We start from the raw sequence: 19,820 nt of genomic DNA, 5'->3' as shown, positions 1-19,820 counted from the left end.
AAAAAAAAAAAAAATTAACAGAATATGTTTTTTCCCCCCATGTATATTTTGTGAGCTCATCTAATTGACCTGAGAAATCTCAACTTAAAATGCCAATTCCAAGAGTTAAAGCTTTTGTAATTCCTTCTCAATTTGTGGTGTATTTTTTTGAACAATATCTGAATCTACTTGAATCCAACACTTAAGTACACAAGGGTAGCATTTATTTCAAAATAAAACCTTTAATTTGTATTTTTTCAGCAAAGAAACATCATCTTCAAAATATTAATGTACTTTTCAGAGGGAATCCTGGAAGCAATGCATCTTTCAAAAAACAAGTTTGACCAGTTGTTCAAACAACATTCAGTGCACAAGATGTCTAGAAGAAAAATCTCTCCAGTGACCAAGTAATTCCAGAACAAATCTATTCAGTAATTAATTCCCTGAGGACCTCATTAATAACTGAATTCAACCCATTTAAAAAAAGAAGACGACAAAAACAGGTTTATGCAGCTCTCAAGTATGTTCAATATTTAGGCTGGTTTCATTACATGCTACATTTAAACCTAATGTTTATGATAAAATGACCTGTTTAAATTGTATTTTAAAAGGAACTGGCATTCATAGAGAGGAAATGAACTATTAGGGATTATTGCACTTCACTGACCAATCTCTAGGGGAAAAAAAAAAAAAAAAATCCATTTGGTATATGAAGTAGATAAAATTACAGATATTTTCTCTGTCAAACTGTTTTGTTTAAATCAAAGAAGCTTATTAAACATTTGGTTGTGGTCTATACCTGGAATCCACAGATCCTTAACTCATCTGGGACAAATCAACCTCATCTGAAAGAACTGAAGCGATATGACCTGTTGGACAGGTTAATCAACCAGGCATCAAAGGTTGAGTTTACATTGAAACGACTTTGTTTTGCAAGAATGATTCTTAGATGATTGACATCTCTGAAATCTTGATATGATTATATAATTCATTGTCATTTAAAGGCTTCAGCAAAATAATGGAAAAACCAATGTCGGTGTGTTTCTCGGAATACAAAGCAGCTGCAGCTCAATCCATGAGAGATGCAAGAAGAACAGGATAATTGGGTGTTCCCCATCCTGTTACTGGATCCCATGAAGGAGAGGCACAGAACCCTTTCCCTTCAACTTTATCATCCAGACAACTCAGATGACATCCCTCAGTCACCTAAAAGCAGGAGGAGAAAACACCATTAAAATCAACAAATTGCTTCGAGGATATGGTTACTAGAAAAGGGGAACTAAATGTTAATTATTTTGCCTTCTAGTTACACAAGCCCAATTTCACACATTTGTTGCATTATGAAAAGTGTGCCACAAGGGGCACTACAGTGCTTTTAATGATCTTTTCAGTTATTAATGTACTGTACTTTAAAACATCACTTCATTGACACTGTAAATATGGATATTGATGGTGTAACAGTCCTGATGTGTCCTGAGTTCAGTTCTGAGACTTCCACTAGAAGAAAGAAATGAGCTGAACACAGGCTAAGGGCTAAGAGAGTGACTATTATCAAACATCCAAAAAAAAAAAAAGAAAAAAAAAGTTGTTCATAAAACTTACATCATAAAGACCTTTGCCTTGCAGTTTGTAAAGGCGAGGGTTGATGAATCCTAAGGATGGAAGGCCCTTCAGGAAGCGCTTGTCATTTATGAGGGAGAGAATTCCACCCACTACTGGGGTTGATGCCTTGGAAAAACATCCAGATTGCAAAATGTCAGACTTCACTGGGTACTGTACTATAAAAAGTTACTTTTTTATTTTTTGCATTTTCTACTGTACACTACTGTTCGAAAGTTTGGGGTTGGTAACATTTTTTAATGTTGTGCTCACCCAGCTTGTATTAATTTGAACAAAAATACAGTACAAACAGTAACATTGTGAAATATTACAATTTAACAATAGCCTTAGTCCGTTTTTATATATTTTGAAATGAAATTTATTCCTGTAATGGCAGACAAGAACTGAGTGTCACATGATCCTTCAGAAATCATCCTAACATTTCTTAACAAATAAATGATGAAAATGTGTGCAGCTTAATTATTTTTGTGGAAACCATGATACATTAAGGATCTTTGATGAATAGAGTTCAAAATAACAACAACAAAAAAGAAAAGACATTTATTTGACAAAGAAAGCATCTATAAATTTATAAGTGTCCTTACTGTCACTTTTGATCAATTTAATATCCTTACTGAATAATACATTTCTTAAAAAAAAAAAAAAAAAAATCTAGCTGACCCCCAACTTTTGAATGGTAGTGTGTAGTCTATTATTTTTTTAAGTCAATATAAATTCTTAGTATTATACACTGCAGTTTCTCTGTATTAAAAATCATAAATATGAGCAACAATGTAATATCATTATATCTATTATTTACTAACCGAAGTTCCAGAAACCCATGGTACAGGCACACGGTTGGTGACTACCCAGTAGTTGTCAGACAGGGCTGCCAAGTCTGGGTAGGCTCTTCCAGTGGTGTTGAAATATGTCTGAGGAGGCAGAGGCTGAACACTCTTCAAATACTTTCCAACAGCACCAACCTATAGAGAACAAAACACAACCTTGTTTGTCAAGACAATTCAGCACTGCCCAGAATACAGAATCCCACAGTGCATGGGAAATGGGTTTCCAGTGTGATATGTAAAAGAAGCAATTATTTTTTTAACCATGATCTCTTTCTTAAATCATTATGCCAAATGATAGCATTTTTTACCTACATTTTTTTTGCCTTATAGCTGTATATTACTGCCATATGGACATTACTTTGACACAGACATCTCTGACTGAGAACAGAATACTTCCTAAACTGTAAATAAACTATTCACAAGATCATAACTGCACACCAGTTGCTGACATAAGGTCATGGGACAAAAACTGTAAAGTCATGAGACCAACTGTAAAGTTCCCTCACCAGACACTGTGGCAAGTGGTTTTCCAAAGTTACTAACCACAAAGCATTTTCACTGGACACAATTTTGATATCGATAGGGGAAAAACTGCCAATTTGGCAGCAGTCATATTAGGCTGCTGTCACTTTAAGACCTAATGCACAAACCCATTATACAGTACAAATATATTTTCTTTCTCTGTTTTGGTTTACTTACATAACTTTACAAACATAACTGACTGTGTTTACGTGAATACTCGACAAGACCAGCATTTTGACATTATTTTGTTTAAAGGTGCCCTAGATTCAAAATTTGAATTTATCTTGGCATAGTTAAATAACAAGAGTTCAGTACATGGAAAAGATATACAGTGAGTCTCAAACTCCATTGTTTCCTTCTTCTTATATAAATCTCATTTGTTTAAAAGACCTCCGAAGAACAGGCGAATCTCAACACAACACCGACTGTTACGTAACAGTTGGGGTGTACGCCCCAATATTTGCATATGCCGGCCCATGTTCCCAACATTATGAAAGGCATTAGACAAGGGCAGGCAGTAACGTCTGGATCTGTGCAGAGCTGAATCAACAGACTAGGTAAGCAAGCAAGAACAACAGTGAAAAATGGCAGATGGAGCAATAATAACTGACATGATCCATGATATTTTTAGTGATATTTGTAAATTGTCTTTCTAAATGTTTCGTTAACATGTTGCTAATGTACTGTTAAATGTGGTTAAAGTTACCATCGTTTCTTACTGAATTCACGGAGACAAGAGCCGTCGCTATTTTAATTTTTAAACACTTGCAGTCTGTATAATTCATAAACACAACTTCATTCTTTATAAATCTCTCCAACAGTGTAGCATTAGCCGTTAGCCACAGAGTATATAGCCTCAAACTCATAGAGAATCAAATATAAACATCCAAATAAATACTTTACTCACATAATTCGAAGCATGCATACAGCATGCATGACGAACATCTTGTAAAGATCCATTTGAGGGTTATATTAGCTGTGTGAACTTTGTAAATGCGCTGTAATATAATCGAGAGCTCCTGTGGCAGGGAGCACGCGAATTAAAGGGGCGGTGCGCTGAAAAAAATCAGTGCATAGTTAATGATGCCCCAAAATAGGCAGTTAAAAAAATTTAATTTAAAAAAATCTATGGGGTATTTTGAGCTGAAACTTCACAGACACATTCAGGGGACTCCTTAGACTTATATTACATCTTGTGAAAAAGCATTCTTGGGCACCTTTAAGCAAGCAGCGAAAAAAAGAACTCGATTAAGTGCTGAGAGGCGGCTTTATGTGCGTGCACTTTGGGCGTGAGCACCAAATCTGTGGTAATTATGCGCTAAATCTGAGTAAAATTATACGCAATACGTGCAATCCCACGCCGAAATTCAAGCCCTGTAACACCAACAATATTAATCCGGAGCAAATAATACAGTATACAGCATATTCTGAGCTGTTTTCATTAAGCAGCAAGTCAGTATTTCATTCAGAACATAGCAAAGGGTACAGACTTGTGGATTGTTACCTGATAATCTGGCATTGCAAACACATTACTGAAGCCACCTCCACTGATGTAATCTGTGACCTCATAGCTGAGTTTGAAGGGGTCCTTGAAAGAAGTTCCACCCACAGTGGTCACATAGGGACTAGATAGGCAAGAGATTCATTCAAATTCACACATCAGTTATTTTCAATTTAAAAGACATCAGTACTACACAGATTATCCAGAGAGCAATGTCTACCTGGAAGCAGGAAAACTTGGCCTAAAAGTATTTCTTTCCTTGGTCAAGTGTCTACAGCCTGCTCCACTGTCACCTGAATAAAGCAAAAAACAAAAACACAGATCTAATTAAAGAGTGTTGCCTTCTTTGAGATCTTGTACCATTGAGATGGAACCAACAGTTAATCATATTTCTTGACTTTAGGTATCTTACCGGATGCAAAGAGCATAGATATCCCTCTGAGGCCAGCCTTCATGAACTCATTGTTGATGCGGTTCATATAGGCATCAGAAAGACTGTCCTCATCATCTCCATAGCTGATGGTGTGGACCCAAGGAACCGCAGACATGTTGCTGAGCAGCAGCATCCACTGAAGGAATGGCTCCTGGGACTCATGACGACCTGTTGAAGAGACCATAATAAAGTTTGTGATCTTTACAATGCATAGAACACATGGTCCTTTAAGTCACAATGAAAATGCCACACTAGCAGTTAATAAACAAAACTGCATGCATCTTGTGGAAAAACATTGTAGCTGGAGCTACTTCTCTCTGTTTATATAAACGGCAAGTCACGAAGATACTGGGCTACTCTGCAGCGGTTGTCGTCTTGCCTGGTCTAAAATAGTCTGAATATATTTCTCATATACTAAAGTAACAAACTGTAAACTATTAAAAATGACAAAAAAAGAAGACAAAATTACTACAACTTTAACTACAATTAAAATAAACAGGAAAAAAAAAAAAACTAATTTAAAAAAATATTAATAAAAAGTAGAATAGCATCTGAAGGATACTTAATTAACACAGACAAGGATCACATACCTGGATTTGTGAAGACCCATGTAGAAATGTTTGCTCCACTGCTCATGATGTACTCCACATCCAGACTGGCCTCAATGCCAGCTTTCCCACCTCCCTGAGTGCCCACGACCCGCTCTACAGCTGACATGTGCGTGAATCCTCCAGCAAACAGACTCATAAACTCAGCCAAGTCAGCGGGATGGTAGTACTGCTCCAAGAACTAACCAGTTTACAGCCTCAAGTTAATGGAGATACTCGACAACCATGAAGAACATTACAGAATAATATTCATATGATGACAGTTAACAGTTTTAACACCATAGTCAGTGAAATCTCAACAGTAAAGTAGAGAGTATGAGAAATGTACCTGTGCCACTGCCTGACTGTTGTTAGTGGCAGTGCCCACATCTTTTGCTGTAAGGTTGTAGCGACTCCTAATGACTGAGGGGGTGACACCCAAGTGAAAGCCTAATGCTGCTTGTCTTGCTCCTTCCCAGCCTTTACTGATATCCTTTCCTTTTGGTGGAAAACGGTGAACACCACCCACTAAAAAATAAAAAGATGATAAATAGGCTTCATTTCGTAGATGTGAGAGTGATTACACCAAAGATTTTCCATTAGCAACATTAATACTAGGTGCATGTTCATTAGGATAAAATAATGCATGTCACTAAAAAGTAATGCAAAACATAATGTAGTATTGTTGAATGCAGATTATTGTTAAAGTCCTTATAACCCTGTAAATCCATACATATGAAATAATACTGGGAAAAAAAAAATTGAAGTTTAAAAAAAAAGTTTATTGAACCTTATTACAAAAATTATTACAAAAAAATTAAAATATCTAAATATCTACATAAAAAAAAGTTTGCAGAGTTTTATGTTTTGTATCATAATTCACACATCAGGCTTTTATGACCCATATAGCATAATAATAGTGAGATTATGGAGCTCACACTCGAGGAGGAAAAAAAAAAAAAAAAATTTTTTGCCCAAACTGACCAAAAATAAGCAATTTGATGCTTTAGCTGATATTTACATAACCAAAACATAAGTTGAAATTCTGATGAAATGTAAATCAAAGAAATCTTTTTAACAGTATAGCAGACTACTTACAAAAATGCATATTAAATCATTTGTCACTCTATATCTCCTAATAATGTCTTAGTAAGATATTTAAATGCTTAGTTTTATGTGTGTGGGGGGGGGCAAACCATGTAATGAAATGCAATACAACGATCACTGAAAATTGTACAAATAAACATTCGTAAAAAAAAAAAAAAAAAAAGCCTGTTGTATCAGATTTGATACATACATTTTATCATGATTTTATAAAAAAATATGTATAGATAATAAAGTACACCTAAGTTGCTTCAGTACCATAAATGTGTATGTTGAAATATTAAGAACAGTTTAAAAACAAAGCTATTCTCAAGTTTACTTTACTAAAAATCATTAAGAATTTTGCATCAAAAAGACGTGTACCACAACCTAAAGGAGGACATCTTTACAATTACACTTAAAAACCAATCAGATAGCAGAAGGCATGCAGTGAGATATTTGTTTTAATAATGTTCATAATTTAAAGGCCTTAGAAATTCATGGATCAAATATGATACAGTAGGCTTATGGGACTGAAGATGGAGATGAATGGTGTCAGCTGCTCACCAAAGTCTAGATGCTGATGCACATCTTCATGAACGGAGTATAGGGATGTTGACCTCAAAAGAGTTTGTGAATTTCTTCTGTAGCGGTGAAATTTAGAGCCGGGGAGTAATGCTTCAGCCACCCTAAGATAGATAGATGGATGGATAGATCAAAAGTAAATATATAGAAGAACTGGACCATGCTTTATTAAAAGAAGAACAAACTAGATTTTATTTTTTACAATTTCTGAAAAGAGTATTTTTTTTGTGGGTTTTTTTCTATTTATATGGTAAAGTTCACACAAATTGTGCTTACTGTACAGTCATGACACACTGAAGAAAGTCCCGTGTTACAACTGTGTGACAGTTTTTGACCCCATGACTCTGGAGCCAATTCTGCACAACTTTCTCCGTCAGCTGAGATGGCTGTACAAGATCAGCTACTTCTTCCAAACTCAGATGCTTCCCTAAAATATAAATGAGAAAATGAGAACTGATTTCTTTATTTGATCATTTTTCATTATAACAAATGAGAAGCTCAATACCATATTGATGTGAATCTGGGTCCGACACTAGTTTCAGTAACTCTTCCATCTGGTTAACATTCTGTTGCTTTAGTGCAAATGTAAGTTCCACTTCCTCCAAAGGTCCAACCCGTTCAACTAGAAGCCAGTCCTCAGGCACACTAAAACATTGGGAATAACATTAGCCATGTTTCCATCCAAAGTTTTGAATTTAACTTGTGCACAAAATTGAAATATCGCATATAACATTTGCAAATAAAGCAGTGTTTCCATCCCATGTGTTCAAGAGAACAAATAATCACTTCCTGGGAAATTGGCGCAAAATATCTGTAATAAAAAGGGAAGTCACTGTGGCTTTTTTTTCCTAAATCATAAATGACTTGCATCTTAGAACACGTAGACTAACCGCACTAAACGCTGTCATGTTATCTGGCGTTTGGATGCTGGTGTTTGGGAACAATCATGAGAGACACTTCTGGGAGCTCATTATACCAAATCATTCTGATGCCAGACTTTGGCTCAGGCACTTCAGAATGACCAAACCGACATTTGAGATGATGTGCAAAGAAACTGATCTGCTAGTTAGTCCAGTTATCCAATCACATCCACTGCTGAGGGAAAGTCAAGTGAGTTTTTGTTACACATCGGAGGATATATTCGGTACATGCGTTTCCATCATGGTTTATGCACGTCTTCTAATCAGATAAAAAAAAAAAAAAACGCACAAGTTTTTAAAACATTTTTAGAATTTGCGCATCTTTGCATCTCTATCCGGCGTTTTGTATGCGATTTCCTAAAATGCATATAAAAATAGGTAGATCGGGGTGTCCAAACTCGGTCCTGGAGGGCCATTGTCCTTCAAAGTTTAGCTCCAACTTGCCTCAACACACCTGACTGGACGTTTCTAGTATGCTTAGTAGACCTTGATTAGCAGGGGTGTTTAACTGGGCTTAGAGCGAAACTCTGCAGGACAGTGGCCCTCCAGGAGCAGGATTGGACACCCCTGAGATAGATGGAAACAGCTATTGTTAAAGGCTTGTTTCTATTGTAAAGCAATATGTAGATATTGCATTTATATCAGTCACTTAAAAGTCACAAAAAATGGCCAATGCAGTTCATAGTTTAGACTTACGAAGCATCTTGGTCAGCTTCAAGCAGCTCCCCACTGACCAGCCAAATTAAGCTCAGCACAAAAACAGCACTCCTGTAAAAATAGAACACTGTCACTTTAAGAACGCACTCTGATGCACAGTCAATTAATTTTATGGTCAATGCACAAGAGCAAGAGGTTACTTTTACTGACTTTTGTCTTTTCAACTCCAACAGTCAACTTAAACAATTAACGTTAGAAAGCAAACCAACAAAGAAACACGTTTACTGACCATCTGACCTCGTCGAGGTGAACCATAGTCTGTGAGACTTACAAACAGTCTCTGCAAATGCGATCAATAAACTATGACTACGGTAAAATAACATTTGGTAAACAACAAAGTACTCACCGCATTGTTTTCACGTTCACGCACTATGATATCTGATTCTGAAAATCACCTCCACGCCAATGCCTGTGTTTTTATGTGCTGATCATGTGATAGTCACGTGACCATCAGCTGATCTTTTATTTTGATTGAGGAAGTTAATGTTCAGTAAGTGTCATTACAACGTGTTATTTGCCTTATTTTCTTGTCGGTTCAGACCTAGACGTTTAAGTTGGTTACAATGCATTAAAAAAGAGCAGACTGATTATTTTGAATAATTGTATTTTAGGAGTAACGCCCATATTTGTTTGTTTATCCCCATATAATGTCATGCATTGGCAAATATTGCCCATTAATAGATGTTGATGTTATTGGTTGATGGAGTTGAGGGAAATTTATTTACTTATGAGGGGATAAAGATCCTCTACACAGTGTGTTTGGGAGGCGGCGGGGAGGCTATAATCTTTAATGTATAAATATATAACAACTTTAAAATATATAATCACGAGGACATAGATGTAGTTACATGTTTTGAACTTTAAAATTGCACTGTTTGCTCATTGTAGCATGTCCATTCCTTCTTAAAATACAAATTTACACAGACAAATCTCGTCAGCAAGTTGACATAAATGAGAAAAGATCTGTATCTGGTGTTTAGATCACAAGTCAAGAAATGGTTGAGTGGAAAAATACTGTATTGTACATACTATGGATGTTGACACATTTCCATTGTTTTGAGGGGTAAGAATAAGGTTTTGTCACCAAAATACTTTCCAGTCCACCTCTTTGTGATAGCATGGCTCCCTTTTCAGGCCATTAATGGAATAACATCTGTTTATCTGACTGAGCAGTCATGGGAAGAGTGCAAAATGCAGAATGAAGACAACACAGCTCATACCATGAGCTTAATAAATGTTTCTTTGGCTACTAGAATGTATTTACTTTGTTGTCTTTACTGAACTTTAGTGACAGATATGGATGAGGTCGGAAAGGAATGAGTATTGTACTTCCTGGCAAAACTTCCAGAGTTTAATCTGATATCCCTATATATTATAGCCTAGCGTTGGTTAAACCAGACAGCAAATCAACACACAATCAGCTGCATGTTGACATGGATGATCTATTTCAGGCCCAGTACAGCAGTGTAAAGTTATATAAATTAAGTGTTCAGGTTGTAACATTGGAAATATGCTTTTACCTCCAAGATTGAATCTCCATGGAATGCCACAATTTAGGCTAGACATTTTGAAATACAATTTTCATCTTAAGAACTTGAGCACATGTTGGCTGTGATGAAATAATAATGGATTGTTATGTTCCCTCTTTGATTCCAGTAAGTGGCAAGTGAAAAGAACCATATGCTTGACTGATGATGCATATGATAGTCTTTATTTTTTGGTAGATGACAAGGTGTAAATTAGTAGAAAAATGGATAGCATTAAGAAAGAAACAGATCTAAATCTCATAATCTACATGAATGCATTCACTAATGGGTTGCACAGCTGAGGGACTATCATATATCATAGTGAATGTCTTTAGTAGCTTTATAGTCATCTTTTCGTAGGTTGTATTTTTGGCCAAAACAATTATTTGATATTTTTGTGTTTACACAGAAGTTCATGTTCAAAAAGAAAACTACACTGAGAATTAGGCTATTGACTGGAGTAAGATGAGGGACAACTAGCCTCAATCTCCCCTAAATGTATAAGCAAAAGGGCAGTATTTGTAGCAAACTGCATGGACTACTATTTCTGCATAGTGAAAATTAATTTTACTTTTAGCATGTTAAAGTAGGGCTACTGTGTTGCAATATAACTTTGCATAAACTTACAGCATTTGAGGTCTTTTCAACAGTAGATGGCAGTGCGCGCGCATTAAATGGGGGACCATTGTGCAAAAGATGGTACAGCATGAAAACCAACTTCAAATCAAAATGGTCTTATTGACCACCAATTCGTCTATTTATGTTATTATTCTTATTTAGAAGAAGACTATTTGTCATTGTCATATAAAAAAAAAATAACAATACAATTTTGCTAAGAAAATTCTTAGCAAAACAGAATAAGTGGACACCTTTCATTGTTTAATGTTAGTTAAGCTCATTCGGTTTTGCATAATTTATTTATATTAAATGGCATTCTGGCAATAATATTAGTCCACAGACATTGGTGTTGGGGATTTGAAACAAACGTTACCGCTTCGAAATATCTTTCCAACTGGGGGCGCTCTTTGAATACTAAGCAACAGGCATTCAGTGTTACTCACATACAAGATATTAACACTATCTAAAGAGCAAAGGGGAGTTTCCAAAGTCATCAAGTCCATCCAACTTTGCCATTTTCGGCCAGAGACCACTGAAAATGACTCCCAAGAAGACTGCCGCTCCCTTCCTATGGTTTTCCTTTTGCTTTGGGAATATTATTGAGGCAGTGGTGCTGGGATCGGTGGAGTACCCCTCTGATAACGGGCTTCACTCACATCTGGATGCGCGCGGTCCTGCAGAAGCCAGCACGAGCTCCCGGAACGACTCCACATCTGTTCATGTTCCGTCTTACATGATCTCTCTGTACAGGACTCTATCGGAACTGGACCGACGGGGAGGCAACGGCAGCCAGACGCGCTCCAGGAGATATGCCAACACAGTGACCAGCTTCATGGACCTGGGACAAGGTGAGTGTGATTGATCCGCCGGGGAGACTGACAGATAGATAGATGAGTGTAAGATGATCTCATTCAGGCCATTGGTGCGGATTTCATACATTCAGATTGAGCCTGGTCTGTTTATTTTGATATATTATACTTGGCACGTAAAATTGTAATGCATTGTATAAGGTACACGCTGCAGTAATAAATCATGCCGTAGCTTAAAGGCTAAATGACAGCTGACACTGTAAGATGATTGATCTCGTTGTGACTATGACTGAGAGTTTATATATTAAGACGGTAGGCCAATGGTATATTTCACCCATGATATATAGCCTTGAAATAATCTGATGCTTTGGCTCATAATGTCAGATAATTTTTTGCCGATTAACAATAATAATAATAATAATAATAATAATATTTTTTAATTATTATAATTACGAACCACAAACATTATTATTACTGATTGCACTAAAATATATTTGGTTTATGCATAAATTAATTAGAGAAATGCGCAGCTCTGCGTGTGTTAGAGTTACGCGAAATTAACCTTGAAAAGAACATTAATAATTTAGTAAATACTCTGCTACAGTGATTTGGATTCGGTTTTAAATGTGATATGATTTGGATTGCTATACTATACATGTGTAGTTTACGCATGCGTGATCCCATGTTTTTGGAGCTCAAGTTACATTTTTTGTTTATGAACATCTACTTTCCGATAATATTTTCGAAATACATAATACCAAAAAAGAAATATGAAGTCAAATGTCTCAAATTTCCAACATCTGTGACAAATAAACTTCAGCAGCACCTTAAGCTAAAGTATCTAAAACAGGGCACGCGTTCTCTCCTCCAGGTGTTGCTGATAAAGATAGAGAAACATTTTAATTTAAAACTTATGTTCCAATAAAGATTGTCACGTAAAATACAGAATTTGTGAAATGCAGCGTGTCAGCTCTCCGCCCGACCAAATGGAGATATGCGTGAAAACATTTTTTTTAGTATAGTTGAAGAGGTTCTTCTGTTCTTGAATGTTCTATATATTGAATTCACAATCATACATTGTCAGGCTAGTTATTACATTTGAGGCCACAGCCTTTGAATAATAAAAAAGTGCCCAATGTCACATTTGTTTAAGGGTATTGAGGGTAATAATTCAAAGCATCACATTTCCACCTTATATTTTCCCACATTTTGTGAAAAATGAAGAGTGAACTAATTTGATTTGATCTCTCAGTGTTCTTACAAAGTAAATAAAAAACAATGGGCGTCTCTTTGTTTTAAAAAAATATCGGGGGACCGTGGTGAAGATGATGTCACGAAATGGCGAATGCACAGATCATAAATAATAATTAAAGGGTTAGTTCACCCAAATATGAAAATTATGTCATTTATTACTCATCCTCATGTCGTTCCACACCCGTAAGACCTTCGTTCATCTTCGGAACACAAATTGAGATATTTTTGATGAATTCTGATGGCTCAGTGAGGCCTGCATCGCCAGCGTCCCTTTTTCATGTGACTACAGTGGTTCAACCTTAATGTTATGAAGTGACGAGAATACTTTTTGTGTGCCAAAAATAACAAAATATCGACTTTATTCAACAATATCTAGTGATGGGCGATTTCAAAACACTGCTTCATGAAGCTTCGAAGCTTTACGAATCTTTTGTTTCGAATCAGTGGTTCGAAGCGTGAATCAAACTGCCAAAGTCACGTGAACTATTGAAGTTTCAAAACACTTATGACGTAACAAAGCCTTCGTTTACTGAAATCATGTGATTTTAGAATCATTTGTTTCAAATTAGTAGTTCAGAGTGCCAAAATCACATGATTTCAGTAAATGAGGCTTCGTTACGTCATAAGTGTTTTGAAATTTCAATAGTTCACGTGACTTTGGCAGTTTGATTCACGCTTCGAACCACTGAATCGAAACAAAAGATTCGTAAAGCTCCGACGCTTCATGAAGCAGTGAAATCGCCTATCACTAGACATTGTGGAATAAAGTCAATATTTTGTCATTTTTAGTGCACAAAAAGTATTCTCGTCGCTTTATAATTTTAAAGTTTAACCACTGTAGTCACATGAACTGTTTTAAATATGTTTTTAGAAGCTTTCTGGGCATTGAAAAAGGGAGTGTTATTGCTGGCGATGCAGGCCTTACTGAGCCATCAGATTTTATCAATATGAACAAAGGTCTTATGGGTGTGGAACGACATGAGGATGAGTAATTAATGACAGAATTTTTGGGTGAACTAACCCTTTAAGCAGTAATGCCCAAAAGTCATTTAAACCACATTTTCAATAGCGCTTTTTCTGACATAAAACTAAGTTACACAGTGATATGAGGCAGCAATTATTCTTGCTGACCAATTCAAGTGCTAAAATGAACTTGTGTATTTAAATTTATATTTACATTACATGCACATCTGATGCTTTTGGAATTTTGTTGGTATGTATAAGTGCATAAACCAGGTCTAATCATCAACTGTGATTTGTTGGTTTGAATATGTGGAGTTTCTGCATCAAATCTGGCCTGGGAGTGCAGCATGCCTCGTTGTGAAGATTGTCCCACCTGTTCCCATAATAAATGATGCCAACAAACAAAATGATTTATGTAATGAAACCAAAAGTATTAAAGGTATAACCCAAATATGACTCTGCATTGTCTGAAGCCAAAAACTTAAAAGAGCAAATTCAGATAATATTTGTAGACCCCAAGGTACTGGAACTTGAGTCCCTGACTGCCTCAGCTCATTTTCCAGGTTATGTCATTGTTTAGTCTGGCAAGCGGATATTAGCTCAGAGGAGGATGCTTTACTCTACACCCCTCCCCTCTGTTCACCTTTCATTTTTATAGCATTCCTTTGTCTCAGACAGGAGATAAATGTATAGTGCTTTTCTTTCAGAACACCTCTTTTTGCGTGCTCCTTGCACTCTTGTAGCAACATAGGGCAGGTACATTATTTGTGGCCAGTCCCCAAAAGTCTGCTAGCTTTAAACAGTTTGCAATTATCATTCTGAAGGCCTCTCTCATAGTGTAGCGTCAATATGACATGTCCCAATCTGGCCTTGGGTTTCTGTGCAGCCACCTCATATTGGAAGAATCCTCTTCATGTGTAACCCATGAAACTGCAGTCTCTGTATCAGGTTGCATGGTACTCTGGGTTCCATTTTTGAACTGTATGTCAAGACGTCAACATCGAAGCTTGTTTTACTCTGAGCGCAAAGTCTGGTCTCTCTTAGCAAAGTTTGGTTCTGCATCATCTCAGTCACGGATAAGACTGAGTATTGGATGTATTCTTTTAGCTAATTTCTTCCTCCAGACAAAGAAAAAGAGAGGACAACATCTTGCAGACAGAGATTTTCTTCCCCGCAGCGATTTCAGGTTAGCTGTGCGAATAATGAAAGACCAGTTCATGGTGGCCACAGAAAACTGAGGTCCACCTCAGCTTGAAATGTTACCTAACATTTAATTACACCCTTAAGCCACCCACCTTTCAAATTTACTACATCCTCCTGAGGACATATAGGGGAAGGAGGAGGGCTTCTCTGAGAGCTGAGCATTTCCAATGTCCTGCCAAACCTTCTTCTCACTCAATCAGTGTAATTAGCAGATGCTGCCAAAGGCCTTCACAGTCTGACAGGTCAGCCAAATGCTCTCCACCTGGTCTCCGTGAGCATGCTGCACCTCGTGTTTGGAGAAATCATTCGGGCCCTTGAATGTTATTCTCATTGAGTTGAAGGAATGACAGCTTGTCTATGCCATTTTCACAAAAGCCATATGTAAGATTGTTCATAGTAAGGTGAGGAAAGGCATTAGTGTTTGCCTCATGTAAGCTTGCTGCATTAATTCTTACTTATATTTCATATTTCAATGCTAATCCATTCTTTGTCTTATACCTTCAGACGAGCCTTCCCTAAAGTTCAATCAGCAGTACACATTCGACCTGTCTAGTCTCTCAAGACTGGACGAACTGATGGAGGTGGAGCTGCGGGTTCTGAGGAGGCCACCGCCTGATGTCTTAAGTTTACTCTCCCGTGGTGGGAACCTGTACCGACTTCTCCTTCACACCTGCTCCCTCCCGGGATCCTTTCACCAACCTCTGCTCCTCACCTCTAGGACCATTGATCTTCTAGATACCGCTTCAGCCACATGGGATGTGTTTGAAGTCGGTGTGAGCGTGAAGACCCATCTCAAGTTGCACAGGACCGTGGAAGGCAGCAGGCCATTGTGTTTCAGCATATCCGCCGTTTCTGATTCAAATAATGAAGCTGTGCATCCCGGAATGCTGGGTCTGAGCCATGAGGATCAGCAGACCCATGAAAGAGCCTTACTGGTAGCCTTTTCTCGAGCTCGGAGGAAGGAGAACCTCTTTAGGGAGATTCGCGAGAAGATAAGGGCCATGAAAAGTCGTAAATTTCCTGCACCGGAGCATGATATTAAAAGTCATCCAAGGCATCGGCGGAGGAGACGGACAGCACTAGCAGGCCGTCCTGGTGTAGGACCTGGTACTGGGGGTGGCGGTGGCGGCGGCGGAGGAAAGGGAGGTGGCAGACGGAGAACGCGCTGCAGCCGGAAGCCACTTCATGTGAACTTCAAAGAACTGGGTTGGGACGACTGGATTATTGCGCCACTAGATTACGAAGCTTATCACTGTGAGGGTTTGTGTGACTTCCCGTTGCGCTCACACCTGGAACCGACCAACCACGCCATCATCCAGACTCTCATGAACTCCATGGACCCAGAGTCCACCCCTCCGAGCTGTTGTGTTCCTTCTAAACTCAGTCCCATCAGCATCCTGTACATTGACTCGGGGAATAACGTAGTTTATAAACAGTATGAGGACATGGTGGTGGAGAGTTGTGGTTGCAGGTAGCAGTGTGAGCGAGGGGTGAGCTACCCCTGGACCCTATCCGAAAGCTGCCGCTGCCTCATACGCAGAGGCCAAGCACTGCATTGTGGGCAAGATGAAGCAGTCAGAGCTGGTGTGTAAATGTGTGACAAAGAGCATGTGTGTATGTTCAGATGGTGATAAGACATTGAGTTGTGTTTTAGAAGCGAGCGGAGGACATGTGTGCCGAACAGCTCCAAATTCCCTTACAACACCAAATAAACAACTCCTCAACAGAAAATGAGTGAAAACCTAGGCTTTCCAGAAATTATTTTACATCCTGTTAATGTAAACTCAGTGATAGAGTGTTGAAGTATCCTTGCAGCAGGCGTAGAAATGTTGGCCCCGTTAAGACTCAGAGTCGGAGAATCTGTCAGCGGTAGCACGCAGCTATAAAGTATATAACAGTAAAGGTGCTTCTCATGACAGTCAGCTTATATTCAAGATGAAGCTCTGAAGATTTCGATGGTACCTCTGAAAATGTTTCTCTGAGGAGTCTAGTGGCCTTAATCAAATATGGCATTGACTGAGTGAAAGTTAAAACTTTTGACTCCATTCTAAATCTAAGGGGTCAAAGTGTAGCTGGTTAGCATGGCCTCATTAGCTCCTGCTGGTAGATGTCATAATTACACTATGTGGCTGCAAAAACAGCTTTCTTAATTGTCGGCCATTCAAAAAAGCTGTACATTCTAATTGAACACATTTTTAAAAGCAACATTTAAATGACAGACCTTTATTTATATTAAAGCAGGTGTTATACCAAACTTTTTAAAGTGTAAAACTGGCAATTTTTAGGATAATCACTAGTAAAGGATTTGGGACTGTGCATGTGTGATCCCATCAGTCACTTTGTCACATTGTCATGACATCATTTTCCTGCAGCTTTAGAGTGATTAGTCACATGGCATTTATGGCTCAAGAGATTGGCTCAAAAACTATGGGTCCAGAACAAAGATTTAAAATTGCATACTTCTAAGAGGCCTTGTCATACTAACTGACAGCTTTCTCCTAGTACCTAGACCTCCTTAATCATATATACACAGTACGGTTTTCCTTTTTTGAACTTTAGATGCTTCTAGAACCAATAGACACATGTAATAATTGAGCACGACAGTTCTGAATTTTATATCAAGACAACCCACCAACACTTGATGTACAAAGGTGGAAATCAGGCTTCTTTTTTCTATATTGACCCACATAAAAAAAAAAAGGATTATGTTTAGCCATTGTTTAGCCAACCCGATCTCCCAGCAATTCGTACGTATTTTACAAGGTGGCTAATTCGTACGAATTCGTACGACCTCACTCGTACAAATTCATATGTTTTTTGCTAAATTGTACGTATTTTACGAGTTGCCAAATTCTTATGAATTCGTACGAATGACCTACCCCTAACCCCGCCCCTAAACCTACCCGTCACTGGGGTTTAGACAAATCGCATGAATTGGTATGAGTGAGGTCGTGTGAATTCGTACGAATTAGCCACCTCGTAAAATACGTACAAACTGGTCGTGAGATAGCATTGTGTTTAGTCAAAGTCCCTTTAAGACAAGTCATTTCACTCGGTGGCCATCTTTGAAACGCCTCTCGGGCATCCTCGGCATCATGCAATCTCTTTGAATGGGGAAACATCAAATTCTCCAAAACTGTTTGCCAACCTTACGATTAAATTTCATATTTGAAATCACCAATGAAATCTAACAACAACCGGCTCATAAATTTAGTTTCTAAACGCTCGAATCATGACAAAAAAAACTATTTTTTCATGCTGGATCAAGCTAATGCGCATGCGCAGACCTAAATGCGCGTCTCTTCGGAAGCGCGTCTGACTGTTTCTATAGAAACCGGTGATTCTAACGGCCGCTGAAGTGACGCGATGACTTTACCAGTCGGCGATTGGCTCTTATTTAGAAGGCGGGACTTATTCCGCCATATTGCGCGTTACACTTTCTCCCATTCAAAACAATACGAGTGACACGTCTTGTGTTATTCTATAGTCTTTGGTTTAGTACATCATTTTACATTCAAACTAAAATTAAGCTTTTTAATGAGAAGAAACAACCAGGTGTTTAATAAAAAAAAAAAGGTTGATGACACTACATTTGGCTTCGGTCGGATGATAATGCTGCAGTATAGTACATGATGTGTGCAATATGTGCAAGATAAATGACTTCATTGCTTTGAGCGACCTCAGACCTTATTTTGTGAAAGGCGCTGTGGAGCCAAAATCAAAATGATTGTTTCGTTTTATCCTGACACTAGATTTGGCTGTTTGAGGATCTACTTTCAGTGTTCACCTACATTTACTGAGAGGATTTGTTTACTTGCTCTGGTAATGAGATTAGATTACTTTTATGCTTTAATGTCATGCCTTATTATGGATGATCATACAAATCTGCAGTATTTTCTCAAATGTTTGATTTAAATCATTTATGTATGAATGAAAGCCACAAGGTAAAAAAAAGTGCCTTGTACCATAAGTATAACAAAAAACCAAAAAAGGACCTAATTTATGCCCAACTTAAAAGATTTAAAGGGATAGTTCACCTTTCCAAAATCGTTCCAAATCTGCATGAATTTCTTTCTTCAGCGTAACATAAACGAAGAAGTTTTGAAGAACGTTGGTAACCTAATAGTTTTGGTTACCATTGACTTCCATTGTTTGGCCAGAAATATCTTTAATGTTTCACAGAAGAAAGAAAGTTTGGATGAACTATTCCTGTAAACTCATTTTAGTTCAGTTTATATGAAAGTTTTATATAGAACCACTTTTAGATGACATCAAGTCATAAGAACAAAATCAAAATAAAGCTTCCAGTGTTCATTAATCTCAGTGTCAAGGCAGAAATATTTGCCTGCTTACTGTTTATATAACAACTGTTTCCTCTATGAAGAAATACAAAGCAGATTTTAATTCATAACAGCAACTGTTTTTCTTTTTTTTTGACATTTCTCCATGGTAATTCCCCTCAATCAATGTTGGTCTCACTGAATGGGAATGATAATCACCTAAATTGTCCACGGTGGCATTATGAAAGTTACATTCCTAAATCAACGGACCACAGAAAAATTAGCCAGAGCATCTGTGCAGTTCAGAACAATATAATGGCACGAAATCTGTGCGACTCTCAAGGAAACTTCCTGTGTGGTTTTATGGTACATTATTGTCGTGACTGTTGGTGT

At 37.7% G+C, this 19,820-nt stretch overlaps 2 protein-coding genes across 3 annotated transcripts; one reads left to right on the top strand and one right to left on the bottom strand.

Moving 5' to 3' along the window:
- Positions 1–201: 201 nt before the first annotated feature.
- On the bottom strand, positions 202–9,238 carry tpp1 (tripeptidyl peptidase I). Of its 2 annotated transcripts, none has more exons than XM_048191543.1 (13): positions 9,121–9,238; positions 8,754–8,825; positions 7,643–7,782; positions 7,414–7,564; positions 7,120–7,241; positions 5,819–5,997; positions 5,473–5,671; positions 4,862–5,050; positions 4,670–4,742; positions 4,453–4,573; positions 2,403–2,561; positions 1,582–1,707; positions 202–1,185 (listed from the first exon to the last, which is right to left on the bottom strand). In XM_048191543.1, the coding sequence occupies exons 1-13, from the start codon at positions 9,123–9,125 to the stop codon at positions 1,048–1,050; spliced, it is 1,674 nt and encodes a 557-aa protein (XP_048047500.1). In that variant the 5' UTR covers positions 9,126–9,238; the 3' UTR covers positions 202–1,047. The 2 variants fall into 2 exon arrangements, with proteins under 2 accessions (XP_048047500.1, XP_048047499.1); XM_048191542.1 differs by lacking the exon at positions 9,121–9,238 and adding an exon at positions 9,004–9,044.
- A 158-nt stretch (positions 9,239–9,396) lies between these two features.
- gdf7 (growth differentiation factor 7) lies at positions 9,397–18,223 on the top strand. The gene is made up of 2 exons (XM_048191544.1): positions 9,397–11,766; positions 15,652–18,223. Exons 1-2 carry the CDS (start codon positions 11,457–11,459, stop codon positions 16,620–16,622), a joined length of 1,281 nt encoding a protein of 426 aa, XP_048047501.1. The 5' UTR covers positions 9,397–11,456; the 3' UTR covers positions 16,623–18,223.
- The last annotated feature ends 1,597 nt before the right edge of the window (positions 18,224–19,820 follow it).

The sequence above is a fragment of the Megalobrama amblycephala genome, linkage group LG5 (genome assembly GCF_018812025.1).
Source record: "Megalobrama amblycephala isolate DHTTF-2021 linkage group LG5, ASM1881202v1, whole genome shotgun sequence".
NCBI lineage: Eukaryota > Metazoa > Chordata > Actinopteri > Cypriniformes > Xenocyprididae > Megalobrama > Megalobrama amblycephala.
Note: the sequence above shows the minus strand (reverse complement) of the source record. Positions and strands in the feature narration are given on the sequence as shown.

What these genes read in the sequence shown, in the direction of transcription:
- tpp1 (XM_048191542.1), bottom strand. Translation starts at nt 9,029, where the DNA reads ATGGTTCACCTCGACGAGGTCAGATG. An exon ending in GAAGCTGACCAAGATGCTTC is followed by an intron (nt 7,783 to 8,753) that starts GTAAGTCTAAAC and finishes CCAATGTTTTAG; the next exon opens with TGTGCCTGAGGACTGGCTTC. An exon ending in ATCTATGCTCTTTGCATCCG is followed by an intron (nt 4,743 to 4,861) that starts GTAAGATACCTA and finishes TGCTTTATTCAG; the next exon opens with GTGACAGTGGAGCAGGCTGT.
- gdf7 (XM_048191544.1), top strand. Translation starts at nt 11,457, where the DNA reads ATGACTCCCAAGAAGACTGCCGCTCCCTTCCTATGGTTTTCCTTTTGC. An exon ending in CTTCATGGACCTGGGACAAG is followed by an intron (nt 11,767 to 15,651) that starts GTGAGTGTGATT and finishes TTATACCTTCAG; the next exon opens with ACGAGCCTTCCCTAAAGTTC.